At 30.2% G+C, this 21,659-nt stretch overlaps 2 protein-coding genes across 9 annotated transcripts; both read right to left on the bottom strand.

The window, feature by feature from the left end:
- Window positions 1-140: 140 nt before the first annotated feature.
- Window positions 141-7,988, bottom strand: LOC107072033 (kin of IRRE-like protein 1). Its single transcript, XM_015331608.2, has 6 exons — window positions 5,361-7,988; window positions 4,439-4,568; window positions 2,946-3,145; window positions 2,334-2,651; window positions 1,231-1,728; window positions 141-1,097 (listed from the first exon to the last, which is right to left on the bottom strand). The coding sequence occupies exons 1-6, from the start codon at window positions 5,743-5,745 to the stop codon at window positions 547-549; spliced, it is 2,082 nt and encodes a 693-aa protein (XP_015187094.1). The 5' UTR covers window positions 5,746-7,988; the 3' UTR covers window positions 141-546.
- Window positions 7,989-8,121: 133 nt separating this feature from the next.
- On the bottom strand, window positions 8,122-20,987 carry CalpA (calpain A). 8 transcript variants are annotated; one of them, XM_089178466.1, is made up of 16 exons: window positions 20,797-20,987; window positions 20,508-20,640; window positions 13,662-13,838; window positions 13,410-13,597; window positions 13,015-13,318; window positions 12,736-12,917; window positions 12,273-12,523; window positions 12,044-12,201; window positions 11,743-11,960; window positions 11,626-11,668; window positions 11,158-11,202; window positions 10,848-10,977; window positions 9,674-9,808; window positions 9,128-9,255; window positions 8,842-9,037; window positions 8,122-8,756 (listed from the first exon to the last, which is right to left on the bottom strand). In XM_089178466.1, the coding sequence occupies exons 1-16, from the start codon at window positions 20,874-20,876 to the stop codon at window positions 8,671-8,673; spliced, it is 2,454 nt and encodes an 817-aa protein (XP_089034592.1). In that variant the 5' UTR covers window positions 20,877-20,987; the 3' UTR covers window positions 8,122-8,670. The 8 variants fall into 8 exon arrangements, with proteins under 8 accessions (XP_089034592.1, XP_015187102.1, XP_015187101.1 ...); XM_015331616.2 differs by lacking the exons at window positions 20,508-20,640; window positions 20,797-20,987 and adding an exon at window positions 17,468-17,777; XM_015331615.2 differs by lacking the exons at window positions 20,508-20,640; window positions 20,797-20,987 and adding an exon at window positions 15,966-16,722.
- Between the last annotated feature and the right edge of the window lie 672 nt (window positions 20,988-21,659).

Below are 21,659 nucleotides of genomic sequence, written 5' to 3' on the forward strand. Positions count from 1 at the left end.
ATAATATTATATAATAAATTATCCTCGAAATTTGTTTATTCGAAGGTTTCACTTCTTACTTGTGTGCATGAGACCTTCGCCAATGAATATATAAAGATATTTTACAATATGCACATACCATTTAAAAAACGTGTAGGTATTACCCTACATGCGGAAAATTGATCAAATAAACTTCACACGTGACTGAGAAGTAATATCTCTTTATTGTCTTGCCAGCTCGACTTTCGTTGCCCGATTGATTTAAACATATCTTCAATAATTTCCAGAAGGAAACTTTATTTTTGACAATAGATTAGAAAAAATATATACGATATATATAATAAAATATATTACTTTGTACATTGATATAAAAAAACTTTCTCTTACTAAAGTCTTTCTTTGAAAAACAAAAACTTAATTGTAAATAATTGCAGTCCTTCGATGAACATCTTTTACATTTGAAATTTTCTTTGTTCTCTTAATAATATAATCAACAGTAGATGTTTATAACATACAACGCACGTTTTTATTGAATAAGTTCGTTGAAAAAACGAATGTTTCAATCGATTACACCATTGTGGGAGGTTGTAAAACAGCCGGAGCTCTTCTGACTTTTAATGCTTCTGGACTCATAGTTCGAGCTTGTTTTGCTATGTGATCGTAATCGTATAGAACTGCCAAATTTCCGTCCTGTGTCGATTTACTCGCAGAACTTTTATTCGTCGGCAAGGATTTTGTTGTTTTTTGACTATCCATCGAAGCATTATTACCATAAAGAGCATCAGCTGCTATACTACCTTCTTCGTCTTCGCATCTGTATCGTCTTTGTTTTATTCTCAACATTGAATAAATTCCTATCGATATCAAAAGGAGTAGGAGCAACAAACCAATGGCTGAAGCAGCAGCGATCACTTTCATTTCCGACGGATCACGAATGATCAATTTGATATTCGTCGAATCTCTACCTTTCTCACTTTCCACTAAAAGAGTATACATACGTGAATCTTCTTTATGTAAATTTTTGATCTCCAATTTAGCCCAATAACAATTCGTTACTATCTTATCTTCGAAAATCGGTTCCAACGGCAACGCTTCGTACTTTGGTTGTATACTTTCACCTAAAAAATAAAAAACAGAATGTTAATAAACGTACAAAAATTCATTTAATAACTCGTACGTAAACTAATTAGTATTAGTATTGAATTTATTCATATTATTGAACTTTTACACTATTGAAAATGTACATATTACCTGCTCTAACATGAGAACTCCCCCATTGCCAAGCAACAAGTCGAGGTGGTGGTCGAGAACAAAAGCGAGATTTTAATTGATGCACGGGTTCACCGGCCCATCCTATTGACTCATAAGTCCCATTACCGGAACTGGACGGTCTGGCTTGTATCTCTGGAGGTCCGGTAACGTGTAACATGTAACGTACATCGCTAGGTGTTTCCCTTCTCGTTCCACTTATCATGTTAAATGCTATACAACGATATTCCCCTTCGTCCGACCACATGACATTTTCCAGACGTAAACGTTTTCCAGAATCCTTAGCACGAGTTGGATTCTCAATAGTCTTTTCTGTTGTACCGCCACGCAAGTGTACCCACTTGTAGCGAGGTATTGGATTCCCTTCAAATTCTGGACATTCGAACGTTTCCACGCTTGAACCAAGTTGTGCTGTTTCTTCTATTTCCATCAAGGTTTCATTATCGTTAGAATCTTCCATACTTTTCGCTCGTGGTGCAACTGTTTGAACAATAATGTAATAACAAATTAAGGAAAAATTGTCATCGCTACGATATACTAATCGATTAAACTATCCCGAACAAATTTTCAATTTATTTTCATTTGCAATTGAACGTTTAATAATTAGAATTTGATCTTTTCTGTAATTAGGCTAATATCAGTTATGTAGAAATCTATCTTGGCGCCTAATTATTTCTACAAATAATAGATCAATGGACTATACGAATATATAGAGCTTTACAATTTATGCACATAATTACAATACTACGAAATAAATAATACAAATACAATTGAAGTTTTCCCATAGACTTTAAATTGAGACCAAACCTTTTGTTTGATGACCGTTCCGACAACTAATTGCAAACTATCTATAGACCTCTTTTTATTCTTTTCACATCTAATCTACATAACTCGCAACAATATCTGCGATATATTTCACATGCAATTATATGTTTGGTAGTTTATATACGAGTACTTGCATTAAATAAATGTATTTATAATGAATAAGATTAAATAGATGATAACGCGAAAATAAATTCTAAATAGAAATTGAATGATTTATTACGAAGATATCGTAAAAAAAAGTACTTGTAACTTGTACGAACATTGAACGTCGAGTGCATAATTGGCCTGTGGACTTTCACCGATGATGTTAACAGCCTTGCATGAATAAAGACCAGCATCATCCCTCTTAACCGGTTCGAATCTCAATTCGGATATTGTTGAGGTACTATTACTGTCGGTTCTGTTCTCTGTCAGTAATAAAATATTATCGTCACTTATAGGAGTCGAATCTTTGAACCACTTGATCATAGCAGTAGGATTAGCGTCCGCAACGCATTTTAAGTTCATAAAACTCGCCGAATCCTCCAACGAGCTTGTCAGCCAACGAGGACTCGTTTGAAATCTCACTTCTGGTGAATCTGTAACGTTTCAAAATAAACAAAAACAATCATTCATTTGGAATATTTTTAACAATAATAAGACAATTTAAATTTATATTTAAATAATTATAATATAATAATAAATTTATTTTGAATATATAAATTAATTAAATAATTCATTATTTTTTTACTCGGTACTCAGTATTAAAAAAGGAAAAAATATGCCGGCCGCGAATGTGTTAATATCAAGGCACCCAATTAATGTCTACACCTACATTATATGATGTACATTTGTAATAGGTATATTTAAGAATAAAAAAATTGTAAACACACAATGGATATTCAGTAGAGATTCTGCAGTAGCAGGTACTGGACTAGATGGATGAATGGTGATGCATCGAATCATTCGACCATGATATTCTCGACGACCACGAATGCGTAAAAGACTGTGAGCTGCCCAAGTTTTAGGATTATCCACTTCGGTGGCGTTCATTTGTTCTCTCAGTGGTTCAACTTCCTCATCTCCTATAAACCTGCATCAACGAAAAATGATCATTGTTACCTTCTCCATCAATAAATAATTCATAAAGCTAAAGAACGAGAAGAAAATTATTCTCTACCGTACTAGAAAATCATCATTCTCGTCTTTCTTTGGTTTTATCGTCGCTAAATCGTTTTGCCATTTCGACCGAGCAACAACAACAGTACCGTGAAACGATGCCCATAATTTTTGTTCTTTTTCTCTAAGCACAAGGATAGTTTACATAATTACGGATGTACAAGGTGTTTCATACTAGATGTAGAAAATATTTATAGATATGATTTTGAATTCTTTGACTTTAATTAAGGCATTGATATTAATACTAATCACGATACTGCACTACAATTGTTTTCATTGGCAGTCTTTTTAATCTTATATTTAATATTTTTCGCATATTATGAATCACCTTGTATACAAAATATATAATATATATATAAAAAAGAAATGAACGTCAATTTCTCTAGTACTACTATCTTCAAAGAACAATCAAATAAGATGCAACTAAATGCATTAGACCGTGAAACCAAAGAGACGAACTCTCTAGAATTGCTTTGTCCGGCATAAAGCAAAACGTTTCGTGGTTTTACTATAAATTATGGTCACATTTTTATCTGTGCAAATACAATCAATATATGTTGTTTCTTGTTGTTAGATGAAAAAATATAAAAATGTATTTTACTAATTTTACAAACGATTCCTCCCTGTGTTTCATCATAGAATTTCAAATAATATCAGCTTATTAGCACATTGAGTTTTATTTTTATTACAAAACTTTCTTTTCTTTTCTTTTCTTTTCTTTTCTTTTCTTTTCTTTCCTTTATTTTCGATGTATTCGTCATAGGTAGAAAATGTATTTTTAAAAGCTTCTTAAGGGTCTCGCTAATGGCCTGAAAGAACGCTCGAAGAACACTTAAAAGATTAACTACCTCGAAAAGCATTAAGCTTGTAGATTATTCTGTAACATTTCAGTCACTGTCAAACCTCAAGATTAAAATATTACAAATAATAGTATAGTGTAAAAGAATGTTAAAAGTATCGTTTGAAAATATATTCTCTCAACATAATTATATATTATTCAATGAAATAACATAATATAAAATAATTCGATCAGTTTGTCAATTTTTCTATAAAAAGGAAATTTGTTTAAAATATGTTTAATATTTGATGAACACATACCTAAGCAAATAATTAGAATTGATAATATATAGGTAAGTATACGAGCATGTACTAAAGTTAATAAATGTAAAGTAAAATATTAAAACAAAGGTAAATATTATTCACTCACCACTTTATAAGGGCTACCGGATTTCCATATCTAGATACGCAGGAAATCGTCACTTCCTGTCCTTCCCTCAACGTTAGGGAGGTATTTAAAATCGTACCCCCGTACTCTAAGCTCGGTTTTCTTGGTTTCACTAAAACAATTATGTTTTTCTTATTTATTAGAAATGTGAATAAACTATGAATTATTACTATTATTATTATTATTATTATTATTATTAGTTGGCATTAAGAACTCGAAAGTTCATTGCCGCAAATACCAAATCCCGCCATTGTTTTCGTCCCTGAGTGCGATTCTTATAGAATTTAAAAAGTAGTATGTGGTAGTTAGATAAAACAATGATTTATCTTTCTTATTGAGATATTTGGGCTACTTTTTTAAAAAGTATTCATCAATTTCCGTATAACGGAAGTTTGTCTTTCGTAGTCTGAAAGATTTAAACGTTCACCGAACATGAATTTTCAATTACATGCGATTCTTTAAAAGATACGAGTAAAAGTAGAACGGAACCACGAACTTGTCCGTCTTGAACGAATTTAAAGTGTGAGTTTACAAAACATTTATTTTATCGCTAATGTGTGTTACATGTGTAACACCTTTCGATTCAGGCGTAACATCTTTTTTTATGGATTTAAATTTCGCGCGCATTTAAGATTGTTTAACTTCACATTAGTAAGATTATTGTTAGATTTTATCAAACTCGAAGTTTTGTTGGTTTTTTTTTTTAAATTATTATACAATTAAAAAGAAAAAATATAATATAAAACAATCTCTATGTTATTTTATTGAAATATTCAAATTTTGATTGAAAATACACACACGTAACTCTTTGTAATTAAAAATAGGAACGAATGTAATTGAAAATATTTGATTAAATAGAATAACAATTTGTTAGTTGTCGAAAATGAAAAATAAAATAAAATACCTCGGACGAGTAGACGTGCCGGCAATGATGTCAATGCATCTTGTCGCATAAAATCGCCGGAAGTTACTTGACACTCCCAAAAACCATCGTCAAATTCGAGAGATGCTCTTTTAATTAAAAGAGTACAATCGTTACTACGTAAACTAAACCACTCATATTTGTCCGGATATATTCCGACAGGTTTACGATCCTTTTGCCAAATACACTGTCCCTTTTTATCTTGTACTTTACAAGGTAATTGCACATCGTGACCGGCCGATACTTCTTGATAAATAGCCGGTACTTCCTTGAATCTTTGCTGTGCTCTTACGACGATCGCAATTGCAAGGACGATCAATGAACGAAGAAGGATCGTCAAAGGAACGCGCGGGAATATCATCTTCATTTGAACGATGAAAAGCGCGCCACTTCGACTTCACCGTTTATTGTTCATCCTATTATCCATGTCATGTATATTTAAATATCACTTGAGACGATTACAAAACTATTATTATAAAAGATAATACTCTTGTTTACATAGATATTAAAAATAACAAAAGTAAACGTATAATAAATAAATAAAAATATGAAATAACTTCGTAATTTGTATTTATGCACGAAACACGTGTGTATCGGTTGAATATTTAAACGAGTCTAACTCGATAATAAGCAAGTTCAAGTGACACTGGTTGGTTACACTAGCGCCGCCGTACGAATAATACACGAAACACTTATTTAAAAAACAAATTAAAAAAATATTTAATTTATGGCGCGAATTTTAAAATTGAATCGTTTTTTCTTTTGATTTGTTTGTTTTCGATAAACAATTGTAGACAATAAAATATTAAACGTTGTTATGATGAATGATTAAAACAAACAAAAAATGGTATTGTTAGAAATTCTAAACGTTGTCGGACGTGTTCTAGACGAGACTGAACTATGTTCGTCGTGGTTAGAAGCATAACGTGTACCACCACCACACCATTATCACCCCACCATACTTGTTGGAATGGAAGCGGAAGACGGGCCCCAAACGGCGGAGGCACGCGTGCGTATCCAACCCTGTATCCTCTCCCGCTATCCTTATTATTCGAGCGTGTTATCATTATGCCACGGTACGCCAAGTTTGGCCGCCCATCTGTTCTATATTTTCCTTTATTTCGCGCTAGCCAAGCGTCTTCTCTAACATAAGACCTAAGCAACGCGCCTTTCCCAGGCGCCACGTTGCGACCATTCTAACGATTTATGTTTTTTTTTCCTTTTTTTTTATTCTTCTCCGAAGGGGCCTCCTCTCTTACAAGGGTCCCTTTATATTATCTCTCTTTCTACATATGTATAAAATATCATATCTACTCATAAATGCCTGAACAAATAATTTAAACGAAGAAACATTTTCATGATTCTAAAATGAAATTTATATATATATGTATATATTAATTATATGTTAGATATAACAATTAATTCGATGCTTTTTTTTATACAAAATTAATATTTATTATTAGAATAATCGTATATTTGTTAATCCTTGAAATAGTTTTCTGGCAAGTGTCGAATAAAAAGTAGCGATTTTGATGCAATCTATTTAATATCAAGGCATCGAATTAATTTCTACATCTAATAAGTACTCGTAACATATTTTTTGTTTAAATTAATAACAGCATTGTTGCAGTTTCCATATTTATACAGTAAGAAATATTTGCAATTATAATCATATCTAATTTAAAATAATACTACAGATCGTTCAAGGAATAATCGATATTTCGAGTATTTTATAATAGTTCATATTCAACGTCAATTCAATTTGAGAAAACAATTGTCAGACCTTTATAATATTTTATAGTCATTAACTTCAAACATTAACTTTCATTATTAATCTTTCACAGGACATTACTTTTCTAATTTTCGAAACACTTACAATCCAATTTACTACTTTAATATCTTGAATATTTTAAAAGTAAACGATGCATATAGTAATTCCGATTTTTGATTAGATATGATTTTAATTTCAAATGACTTTATATACATTCTACAAAACTATGAACTATATTCGTTGGTTCGATTCAACAATTTATGTAGAAGACAAGCAAGGCAAACCTGTTGTTATAGAAAATGAAACAACGTTTTTTTTTTTTTTTTTTCTAGAGTATGAGAAACATTGCGACGAAGAGAAAGATTTACATTCATAAAAATTCATTTTATAAGAAAATTGTCATGCGATTCTAGTCTTCCTTTCTTAAAGTGGTACCTCGTGCTCGTGAATGAAGTAGCGTAAAAAGCACCGGTGCATCGAACCATGCAACTACCGCATCGTCGTCGTCTTTATAGTTGTCCTTGTCGTTGTTGTTGTCGTCATCGTCGTCATCGTCGCATAGCGAAACGCGATAAGTGCTTCGTCGAAGTAATCTTTCGCTTAATGACACTACAATTCGGAGACGGTAAAGTCATTTATAAAATGCTTTTACCTTTTTTATCTTTCGAGCGAATCGATTTTGAAAGTACAATTATTAGTTATCAATTATTAGTGAAACAACGTTTATCAAAGTCGTATAAATTTTCTACAACTTTCTAATTGCAAGGTATATTCAATTTTTGATATAATATTAGAAACATTATTAAAACATTAAACGTTATTAAGATAATTGGTGTTTAATGTCCTAAGTAATTATAAATATATTATATATATATATATAATTAGTCATATTTATGTTAAATAAATTACGAGTGACGCTATTTCAACATAAGATTTGAATTTCAAATTAATTATACAAAGAAATAAGAATCATTTATTTCTTATAAATTTATTTCATTTCATTTCATTTCATTTTATATAGCATTTCTTATAAATTCTATTATAGATATATATATATCAAACTAGAGCTTTTCAAATCTTAAGAAAAATTTCATTTGTTCGTATTAACAATATAGTTATTTAATATAATTATGTTAGAATGCATTTGTGTCAGTATATTTAAAAAACTAATAAAATTCAAATATGCAGAAGAAAATAATAATATCAATAAGTTCTCAGTTTCCTTATCCTTTGGCATTGAAAATATACGAACTTTTGTATTTGTATCAATCTGAGTAATTGCATTATCTGCATAAAAATAATGTTTTACTATATATGAATGTAAATACTTGTTGAAACTTCATAGGCAATTAATACTCATATAGATACTTTCATAACATCTAAGTATATATCTATGCCAATCTTTTCTATAATTTTATATAATATAAAAAATAATGATGAGGAATTTATCTGCAAACCTTAAATATGTAAGGCACATAAATAACTGAGGAAAATGCATTAACGATAATAAGATGCAAAATTTTAAGAATATAATGTTTTCTCTATCCATTCTTCCATTGTGAATGTTGCTGAATTAGTTTGATCTGGATCTCTCTCTCTAAACATATCTGTAAAAAAGAAATACAAGATTTTATTATATTTTATTTTTTTTATATTATTTAACGTCACATATGTCAAAAATGGAATAATTACCAATCATTGTTTTCAATCTTACAGCACACATTATGTAATCATCAAACATTATTTTGCCATCTGAGGTTCCATATCGATGTACCAAAATATTTAAAATATGATTATTGAGTCTATATCCTGCACTATTCAAAGCTTGACGCAATTCAAACGCACTCAAATATCCAGATTCATCCTTATCGTACAATTTGAAAACAGCCTAAAAGAATAAAATAAGACAAATGTTTTATACAAAATGCACAACGAATGAAAGGATAGAATATTTCTTGAGTTAAAGCTATAAATTTACCCTCCACTTCCTAATATCATTCCATAAGGTTCTAAATTCTTCAAATCCAAGCTTTCCCGAATGATCTACATCTAACATAGCTACCATACTCCGACATACATCCTTAGAAAATCCTCTATCTTGTGTATCTGTAAATATAATTCCATGTTAAAAAAAAAAAACTAGTAACTTTATAGAGACCTAAGATAAAAACAATAAAATTAGTAATATTATGATAAAAAACGTTAATTGCATTGATGATGATGCGACTATACAATAGGCATTTACACAAACTGCTTTCTAATGTAAATATATTTAAGCAATTTGTTAATTACGCAGCGTATACTGCATTATGTTGAATAATTATTGTCTCATGCATTTCTTTCTTTTTTTTTTTTTTCTTATCGTAGCGTCGTAACCATATACATTTTATATTGGTATATATCTTATAGAAATAATTCTTACTTCAATGGATTTCAATTCTTCATAGAATTGACAATATTATACCATGTGTTTTGTTGTACGTGTTACACCACAATTGTATTTTATCAATAGTTATCCCCTTACCTACAGATTTATTGTATTGTTCATTATTACAAACAATGCCGCACAGCAGTGAGATGACAGTGTCGATAAAAGAATCATTTCCTTGTACTGATTCTGGTTCATGTGCCTCGCTACGACGCGTCGACTGTGGTAACTCTACCCGTAACATACAGCTATATGTTAACAATAATGTTTGCATATATACACTTGGGTCATAGAGGTATTCATTAGGTGAAACAGATTACTTGTAATAGTAATTATGACAATGGCCTATATTACAAAATTGTTAACATTCATTCTATAATTTATTTTATATTACACAATCACTCGTATTACCTAAATAAATCATCAAATAAATTAATACAATTTTTGTTAACTTAAGTTCATTGTCATAATTAATCAATCCCATTGTATTACAGATACCCACATCGTTGTTGTTTTAATAACTTTTATGCTGTTAAACTTGGTTCAATAAAAAAGAAGATTTTAGTTGGACAATTTTGTAAAAATTCAAATGTATTACCACATATTGGACGATAAGGTGCATTTTTTTGAAATGTAATAATAAATTAATATCTTTTGTAATTACGTTGCGAAATTAAAAATAGTAACAAGCTTGAATTTTGTTGTTGTTTATAGTGACCCAATTGTATTTATGTGTAGCAGATATGATTAACATGAAAACAATTCAAGAAACACAGCCGTGCACATTAAAGAAAACAAATTCATGTTGTATAATACATGTATATTCTTGGTGCAATTAATTTAATTTAAAAAAAATAATGAAACTAATTAAGTATCGTGAGTCAAGAGGGAAAACAACACTAGAAAATAAAAGCATCTAATGAAATCATCAATGATCTTACTGTTTGTTATATAAGAAGACTGTGTGGAAAAACGAATGGCAATAAGTATAGCTAGATATGAATATTATTAGATTCAGTAATTAAACAAGTCATCAAAAAAACACCAAAGCATACAAGTTACAGAGGAGGAGGGGGGGGAAGCAGTGAGATAACAAGCACGTAAAAAGAAAACAATACGATGAAATGAAACTTCATATAAAAAAATTATCAAGAATTTATAAATTCACGGTTGAATTTTTCCAGAAAATCAAATTATTATTAATATATTAATATTACTTTAGACTTATTTGTTCTTTTATTTAAAAGATAATCTTTCTATTGATTTTTACCTTTCCTCATTGCAAAATCCAAGATTTCTTTAAGTTCCATCCAATCTACTTCCATATCATCGCCAGCGAGTTTTTTAAAGAATTCTCGTACTTTTTCAACATTTCGATCTGGTTCAGGTTCATCACGGACCTATTATGTATTAAAATAGAATTTTATAAAATACATTCTACTGCATTAAATAATTAATGATAGCACATAATTCAATTAAATTACAAATAAAATCTACACGTGTTAAGATATTTTTTAATCAAAGGTTAATAATATTAATTTAGTGTCAGGCAGTACACAATATGCGTGCATTTCACTTACTTTTTCATCATCCCCGTCCGTATTAGTGCCTTTAGGATTAATCACCTAAAAGCCAAGCAACGTGATCATGCATGTTCGACTTCACAAGCATTCCTCGTGAGTCAGATATAACGTTATATATAATTGAAGTCTTTTTTTTTCTTTTTTTTTTTTTTAAACGAGACATGAGTCATTAAGGATACCCAATAGTCATGGATAAAGTTTTTAGTAGATAATGATCATTTCAAAAAAGTCTAGACAAATATTAATGTGCACATGTATATACTTTTTTTTTTTTTTTAAATTAAATTGGTCAATTAGAATATGTTAAGTTAAATGCAACAATAAAAAACAAAAAGGTGATATATATTATGATTTGTGTATAAGCAAAATAATTATCCTTAAGTGATGCATATTTAATATACAGCATATAAACTCACACACATGAAATTATATAATCTGATAAAATAAGCCTCCGTATATTCTTACCCTATCGTCAACTTCTCCAATTCCAACTTCTTCATCATTTTCCCTAAAAAAAGAAAAAAAATATTCCTAAGTATACGTTACATAGATATTTGAGATCATTTGAATATCAATACTTACTCCATATAATTTTTGTTTTCTGAGAATATCCTTAGTAAAAATTCACCTTCCTCGTTAGGATCGAAAGTACTCGGAACAATACAATACACACCCGGTGGTAATTTGAATCGGCAGGTAACTTCGCGTAAATTAATGAAAGCTGGTGACCGTGCTACGGATGCATTATACTTGAAAAAATTCATGTCCAATGGTTTTGGTAATCTCTCGGGTTGTTCCAACTGTTAAAAAAGGTTTCTCATTAAAAATTGTAACGAATTGATGATATCAATTAAAATACAAAAATCCAACACTGTATACACACATAGTATATAGCAAATCCAATAGTAAGACAATCCGCACCCATTCGTCGTTGGGCTCGTCTATTTTTTTGCATCAATGCAACAATAACGGTACATTTGTCATCATCATCATCAGGATGCTCCAATGTTATTCGATATTGAGGATTATGATAAAAAGTTTCTAAAAATATAAATAATAAAAATATAGGATAAGTTCATTCATGACTTGATTAATTATTTTTAGATGTTTACCTAAAAAGTTTCTGCAACCACCAGCTGTAACTCCACGTACCCATTCCCCTTCAAAAACGCTCATTTCCCATCGTTTTTTTCCAGCATTGATATCATCTTCAGTTAAGGAATCTGGATTCAAGTTACATATCTCAAGTTGCGTGAAGTAAGTTTTAAAATCTTGAAGGGAAATCCAAAATTCGCCATCTACGTCGAATGTCAATCCTAATTCTTCCTTCTCATGATCAGGAATAAATCTCCATTCCGGTGACCTATCATTCAATAGTTTTACATTAATAAAAAAGGAAAAAGGAAAAAGGAAAAAGAAAAAAGAAAAAATACAATTTATGGCAATATAAAATAAATACGAAAATAACGGAAATATTAATTCTTAGAACGCATTTGCATAGTAGGAAGATTAATTGATTCTTCGAATTAGAGATTAAAAACTATTTTTATAATGACTAACATAATAATTAATTACTTATCGCTCCAAGGACCGTTCCATTCCGCTTCATTACCCCATGGATTTCGTAATCTGAGTAATGGTATTCTACCATATTGATTTGGTGTTTGAATTTCTACATACTTGACACGTGTAATACTGTAAGCATGGCCTCTTATAAGTCCTTGAGGCGTTTCTGCTTCCAATACGTTTGGATCGGGCTAAAATAAGAAAATGATTTACGATCGCATAAATACTCGACTACTTTTGAGATCATTCGAAATGTCGAAGGTAAACGTAAACGTTGTATTTATATACCTCTATAGAACAACCCATAAGTGAATTTCTTTCAAATGCTTTTAAAAGAACATTGAATAAATTTGGCGGAGCTTCGTCCATTTGATACATCTCGGTAACACCTCCTGTAAAATCTTCCATAGCTTCGCATGTCGTACCTCCTTTCAAAGCTTCGTAAGAACCATGAAGTTTAGCATATGCTTTTTCTAAAAGAGCACTCCAAAATTCGTTGCTTTCAGCGGAATGCATGTATATCAGTTCACCGTTATACGTAGGTAAACGATCATCGATAACAACGTCCACCCATCTACCGTATTGCCAAAACCTACACCACAGATATACATTTCGTACATATATTTCGAAATCATTAATTATCCAATTGAATATATTATCTATAAAAAAAGTAATGCATTAACCTGAAGTGAAAAATTCCAGCATAATTTTCTTGAAAGCTTTGATCCTCCGGTACAACTTGGAAGAACAAATTCGAATCCATGGTGAGATTTGCAACAGCTGCGAGTAACCAACAATCACCTAGCTCTCCTTGTTGAACGTCGAATCTTGAAAAACCTTCGACGAAGAGTTGTGGGTCGTCCGCGATTTCCTAAAAAGTTTAACAGCAGGTAATTCGAATTTTTCTTTTCTTCTTTTCTTTCTTAAATTCTTACCATTGGTCTCCTCCATTCTATATATCTATCCGGTCTTTTGGAAAAGTACAGAGACGAATCGACAGCAGGAAATTCTGGATCCTCAAAAAGTCGTCCGGTTTGAAGACATTCTAATCTCAATGCATTAAAATCTTGAATCTCACCGCGTACTCTGACACCTGAGCCTTTTTCTCCAAGCTAGAATAAAAAAGAACAATAGTTATAGTTGTTTCATTAAATTCAATTGAAATAATTAATATTAATAGAAGAACCATTTAAAAGAAAAAAAGAAACCTTACGTTGTAACATTTATTTCTAATAAAATTTGTCACACTTTTAACGCATCCGTCATTGTAATGAATTAAATTAGGTTTAGACGAATCTACCATCTTTGAAGAATTCGATGGTGGTATAACGATTTCATTACGAAAAAAATTTTTCTTTTGTTGTTGGTATGGGGATTGCAATTTCGAATAAATGTCGGGCTTAGTTCGCGAAATGTTAATTAACGTTTTAGACGATTGCAACGAATTCCTATTATTTTTAACATTCTCCTTTAATGCTGGCGAAAGTTTTAACAATGCAACACCTTCCTCCAGGTATGTCGAATAACGATAATTTGAGTATGAAGGTGGTAAAGTTCGTCTTCTATTCACTTCGGACATTTTATTTGATTTTTTCTTTATACTCTTTTAATTAATTAATTTCTCTTGTAATAATTAAACACGCGAAACTATTCGCTAACGCGTATAAATGCATACTATTATATTATAAAAATAATTCTATGGGGAAAGGTTTTATCATATTTCAAAATCATAGCATGATATCAATTAGCCGGATAACAATTAACCACTTTTAAAAGAGTATCGTTAAGTTAAAACAAACCGCAAGATAAATTCGCATCAAACTTCCTGTTTATTTATTTTTATATAGATAATATGTACTGTATCGTTGTGAAATAAATTGAAGATTATAGTTTTAAAAAATTTCATTAATTTAGTTACTAATTAGTTTATATAGGTGTGATATTATTTAATTTTTACTATAATAAATGAAGGAAATTACGATTTGCAACTAATGTTATTCCAACAATTATGTTTTCGATAATTGTAGAAACAGTAATTGTAAGTAAATGAATAGTCTGATAATTATTATGTTAATAACATTTTAATTGTCGATGACGAAATGATACTTTAAAGACAACGTAAGTCAATTCAAATACTATATATCATTTGTTTTCTTTTTTTTAGTGAAGAATATATTTGAGATTTCTATTCTTGAATAATCAAATAAAGTGTAAATTTGTATTTCATGCACTTACTGTTATTACATAATAAATTTACGTTTTTGAAAAGTTAACTACTCACTTAAAAAGGTTAATGGATGTTGTACATCGTGTCATCATGAGCATTAATCATTTTAAAGTTTGATCAAAAGCTTCACGAACAATTATGCAATTGTCAACATTATATTAATAGTTTAAATATTGAGCAAGCACTTTGTTAATAAACTTTGAAAATTAAAGTTTATCGTTTTAACTTGTGAATTATTAAATTAATTATGTATTGAGAATATTTGTAAAAGTAGGTGCATTAATTATGATCTAGAATGATCTAGAATAACTGTCTATAGAAACTGGTAGATCAATGGCGTATTTTTAAAAAGAAAAATAAGACAAGTGTTTATTATTGTATTTAAAAATTACTGTCACGTTTAGTCAAACAAATGTTGCATTCAAATATACTTACTTCAATTATATCTTATTATCATATTAAGCTGCAATTGCGCATCATTCCTAGCTAACGATATTATTAATTTTCTACCATGTAATTCGACATTTTGAAACAAATTGTTTTAAATAATATGTATAATAATCTAACGTGTTTGAAAAAATAAATCAAAATAAGATAATACGATCTATTAATAAACGATACGCAAGTCCATCGACATATAATGATTATTACATATTTTTACATTTCATGAAGTGAATGGCATTCTTAGAAAAAGAAAAAATTAGAATCTCATTGTATCATACTAATCGTATAATCGTGAAACAAACGTCACTAAAATAATTATTTTAATTCATCTTTTATGACACACATAGCATTCCAAAGAGACTGACATACATGATTGACTCACGTAGTACTTCAACACACCTATATTCTTTGTAAACCGTTATAGGCGGCAAATTTGATGAAATTCAAATTAAAAAAATGATAATTTTTTTTTTTGAATTACGAACAATAGTTGCATTCAATACCAATTTTTTCTTTTATATTTTTTCTCTCTCTATTTATAACATCATACATAAAGAAAAATGCCTACCACTTTAATATTAAACAGGGACGGTAATATCCTCTTCACTTCAACGGCCGTTTTAACAAAAACGTCATCGAGCACGTTTCTGGTACTTCCACTATAGTAATCCATTGTTGGTTAGTTTGCCGGCTTTTTTCTTGCTTTTTTAAATTATTTCTTCTTAAATCTTTTTACTTATTCGCGAAAAAAGGCACCTTTTCTACGATACGAACGTTTTAATGAGAATAAAACGTTGAACGCGTTTCGTTACGATCACGCACGAATGATGATGATGATGATGTTAGGTACAATCAATTTAACCTTGCTTTCGAAATACAACACGAGTTGCATCGAAATAATATTAGAAGGCCGTACGGGAAACATTAAATTTGTTACAAATACGCGAACTCGAAAGTTAACCAACAAAATATTACGCGAAACGAGAACCGCGTTTTCTCTTTTTCTCAACTTGCTTTAACACATTCTACGCTCTTTTCTTCCGGCATTAACGCACCAGACCTTGTTTTTCTATAGTCCTCGCCCATATTTCGTCACTCTTCGACGATGACGCTATTTCGATGCGCCGTAAAATACAACAGATCTTCACAGATTTCTTAGTTCAATAAACATCGTGTATTTTTTTTGACGTTGACGTCTATGACGTTTCTTCGATTGCACGCGACTTGACATTTACTATAATAAAAACGTCAAACAAAGCTTTATCACGAATTTTCCCTATTGCTATACTTAGGAATGCGTGTTTACTCCATAAGGCCGCGTGGCAACTTACCGGCTTAGCTAGGAATGTAACATGATCAATAAGTACCTTGTCTTCTTCAATTTCCTTTATTTTCTTTTATTTAATATTCTATTTTTTATTAATGTAATTTTAAATAAAAATAGTTTTCTTCTTCGGATTAATGTATTATCGTTTCTTTGTAATGTTAGTAAGAAGATTATCGATTATGTTAAAAAAAATTATACGACGTTGGAATTTCATTTGTAAAAGCGCGGGCCCGAAAACGAGTCAATCGATACCTGGCATCAGTACTCGGTTAAGTTCGACTAGTTCCGACTATCTTCGCTGAGTTCGATTCGAGAGAACTTCGGGTTTCGATATAAATCTTTTCGCGCGAAATATTTGAAATACATTGAGTGGCCTTGCAATAGAATCACTTTTCTAATCTTATATTATTTATGAATTTAGATTGTTATTAGCAAATAAATGTTGAATAACGTAATAAAATTCAATTGTAAGTAATAATGGACTATCATTACTTCGAGTCACTTCGAATCAATTCAAATAAATGCAATGATAATTTCATATTAATTTGAATGCCATTCATTTTCGTTCTATTGCAATTTAATATTTAAAATTATAGAACATTTAGATATATTATAAAAGTATACCTGAATTGCTATAATAAATATTGAATTGATTTGATAAATCTATGACAAGTTGAATGAAAATTTTCGAAAGAGAAAATATTTAAATACCTGTTTCCAAATCACATGGTTTCTATACTCACTTGAATTTCTTTTGTTTGTTTTCGTACGAATTCTGGTTCCGTTATTTCCGGTTTCCATCCGTAACTAAGAGAACTTTTTTCGTAATTATTATACATGACTGTCAGATTTTATCTTATCACACCCTTGAATTATAATAATCGATAAAGGATCTTCTACACTTGGTCAACGAGGCACGTGTCACGTTTTCTTCGCGAGCTCTTCTCAAATCTCGAAAAGAAGATTCTCCAAGTTGATTGTCGGCTTTTCCGTTGTCTATTGAAACGTTGCACAATCACAAATGTATTAGGTTTACAAAGTTTTCTCTCTCTCTCTCTCTCTCTCTCTTTCTCTCTCTCTTTCAATGCCAATTGACAGCAAATTCAATGCCAATGTGACATAATGCGCCACCTAGCGATTTTTATCTCAAATGATACTGGAGTAAGGTCGACACACTTTTTTTTTTTATATAAGCATTAATGTAGTATAAACCAAATGCACATCACACACGTACACAAAAATATTTCAATAATGTTTTAAAAATTATATAATATCGCTGTAATTTTGTTTTAATTACAATTTAGATGATTTTTGAAAAGATCGTACTGTAAGTAAAATTTCAGTGCATTCGTTTTGATAATCCTTTTCCCAGAAGGATAATCTCATTGACTTCACTTATCGTTAAAAACGCTAATAAATAGATCTTTTATCTATCTTTTGAATCATTCTCAAATGACTCGACTAACGTACTCACGTGTGTTCGACTTTTTTCTCTTATCGCTTGCACAATATTTTTACAATTTTATCCAATGCACTATACTATCAACGTTTATGCGATTCTTTATATTATAATATATCTTTTGTAAAACGAATGTTTAATTTTTTTCAATTTTTGTTATTGTTTTACCCCAATTCAAAAATTGCACTAAACACTTGTTTTTTTTACGTCAATAAACATAAGACTATTTTTAAAAGATCGTAAAGTAAGGAAAACTCAATGTACTCGTCCGTTGTTTTTCCTCTTCCCAGAATAATACTCTAATTAACTTCACGCTTATAGTTAAAAATGCTAATGTATTTCTTTTTCTATATATTCGCGTACTTTTGAATCATTCTTATAAGTGACTCGACACTAATTTACTCAAGCAAGTTCTTCTTATCGTTTGCACCAATCCTTTTATAGCGTTTTACAAAGTACTTATCAACGTTTATGGATATTTTTTATATTACCAATTTTTTTCTCTTTTATGAATTACCACCAATAATTTTCAATGTCGTCCTTCTTTCATTCGAAACTTTCACTCAATACCAGTATATGCACTTGTTATACGTACAATGTTTTATGCACGTGAATATGTGTATCTCGAAATTGAGGTCTCGGTCTCGATAGGTTCGTTCTCGCTCAAAAACCAGCGGTTCAATGGTCCCCCACGTGATAAATATACTCGTAGGCGTTGTCAAAAAAAAAAAAAAAAAAGAAAAAAAAAAAGAAAATAACTGTATACGTTCCTTCTGTTTCCTTCGACTTCGTTAAAGTTAAAACTACCATGAAAGAGAGAAAGAGATAGAAAGAGAGAATCTTCTACGAAAGTTAGCTGCGTAAGAATACTATTTCGGGAACATGAAAGAAAGCTTAAAAATGTATATATATATATATATATTTTTCTATAGGGTGTCGAGTTACTACCGGTTGATGTACATAACGAAAATATGTACTGTAGAAAAAAGAAAAAATATACGAAAAAAATACTTTTGAAAAATGAATCTATTCGTTGAAAAGAATTTGGGACAAAGTATTATCTGAGGAACACACCGTAGATATTCGAATCTTACGAACAACTATGATATTTCCTCGTCCATTTGAATCTTTTAAAGGTTTTGGTAAAACGAGATTCCAATGTAAATACGTATTAAGTTTTTATTATTCGAGGAAAAATCATTGGCACTTTTATTTCAAACGAATTCGTAAAATAGACGAGTATTTTCTATTAGACTCTAAGAAGATCTGAATTGATGTTTTAATTTGTATTGGGATAATCCCAATGATCGAATTATTTAGTCAGAATTTGATATATCAAAGGAGGATTTTCCTCGATTACGTTGTACTATTTACGTTTTGTAGTTTACAGTTATTTTACGAGATAACATCTTGTCTGCCATTCGTTTTTGGCAAGAGTTCGTTTTGGCAAAATTGTATTAACTTCTCTCGCAATGTTTTTCAAACCATGATTTTCATTATGTCACGTTTTCTTTAAACCTAACGGTAATTAAATCGTAGTTTATAATAAGAATTTAACGTTTTGTCCTTCGTGATTTATTTTTAACTTTGAAAATTGACGACGAAAGATCATCAATCAAATTCTAAATAATGTTTTACAATAGCTTTTCGGAGGAATAAAAGTAAGGAAATATTATGCGATAGAAAAAAGAAATATAAAATAAATATAAAGAAATTAAAAAGAAGAAAAGAATGATCACCATGAGAGATAACAAAACTTCTAATGAACACACACGCAAATATATCCATATATACAAAGTGTATGGTAGTTATAATATTTTCTATCAAACCTTTTTTTTTTGTTTTTACCTCTGTTATTTAATGCATATAATTTATGTATGCATTTAGGTATACATACGTGTATATGTATGCATACATATATGGTTACTTGGTTTAATATGATACACCTGATTTTGAAAAACTAGCCAAACATGCGTTGAAGTACGAACAACTTAATATATATTTTCTTTTTATATATTAATAATTTAACACACACCGTAAAGCTCTAATAATCTGCAAATAATGGTAAATATTTAATACGAAAAATTTCGTTAAAATAATATAATGAAATCTCTAAAGAGTTTATTTTAACCATGAGATATTCCGCGCAACTTTGCATATGAATGCATAAATTCATAAGAAAAACATTAAATAAAGATAGCAAATAGTGTATTATTATTTGCAAGGAATGAAGACAATTTGTTTTTAGTGAAAACAACTTAATTCAAGCCAGGCCCCCTTTTCTTCGATGAATTCGATACTAGGAAAAATCGATGATGGCGGACCTTGAAAATAACATTGGCAGGATGATAAACGTCTCCAGAACCGGAAAGTCCTCCTCTAAGTAATCTCGAACGAAGGCCGTATCTTCCGATAGTCGACCAGACATCTTTAGGTGTCTCATGTAGTTTGGTGTTTCTACAAAGGATTTAGGTGTTTTTTGCCGATACACACACACATAGATAAAAAGCTTAATTTGTTTTTTCTTTTTTTTCAAATATAATTTAATCGTAATGATATTTTTGTATTCTTCGTCATTTTTATGATGTGTCCTTCTAGGAGTATCAAGCTTACCCCTTCATAAATTTATAAGTTTTTGCATTATCGCTATCTTCACCGATCGTCTTCACGTAATAATACGAATAATTCACCATGATCTTTGATTATTGAGAAAATATTTGAATTGGATACGAATAGAAAAGGTTACTATTACAAACACGAAAATACACGAAAATACACGACATACGCGTATCGCAGTTGAAGCAAAACTGTACCACGAATTTTATTGTCGTCTGAGTCGTCTGCTATCCGTTTTAGCTATAATGCTCGAACTTGTATGCGTATATTCATAGGCTTATATATATAGTTACCGCCCCATTGCTAAAGCGTCAGAGTTGCTACCAGAGGAAAGCAAAATAAAAAATAAATAAACGAATATTAAATGGAAGAAATGTGAGAAAAGCTTTCTCGATACGCGTAATCATATGTTAATGGGAGAAAGAAAAGATGTTCTTAAGTTGTTCGATCTTTCGATTGACACGTCCACAAGTAATTATCGTAGAACTAATAAAAAGAAAAAAAAAAAAAGAAAAAGGAAAAAGTGTAAGAGAAATAAATACAATATGAGAAAAAAACTTGTAATATAATTATACTTGTGCGAGATAAAAGAAAAAGAAAAAACAAAGGAAAAATTCGTACAAATTAGTAAGATAAACGAAAATGCGAAAAATGTTATGAAAATATTTTGAAAATGTTTGTTTTAATAATACGGGGAATTTTTATAATAACACAATATTTTTCTTACACTCACATATACACGTATCAGATTTAATTACCTTGACATATTTACGAGGCCACCTCAGGAGTGAGAGAGAAAGAGAGAGAAAAAGGCTTTTGCTTGCTTGCGTGCGCATAATACACGCATACACACGCTTCGA

This window comes from Polistes dominula, unplaced genomic scaffold (assembly GCF_049000335.1).
Source record: "Polistes dominula isolate Pdom_NZ unplaced genomic scaffold, Pdom_raw_medaka contig_11, whole genome shotgun sequence".
Lineage (NCBI taxonomy): Eukaryota > Metazoa > Arthropoda > Insecta > Hymenoptera > Vespidae > Polistes > Polistes dominula.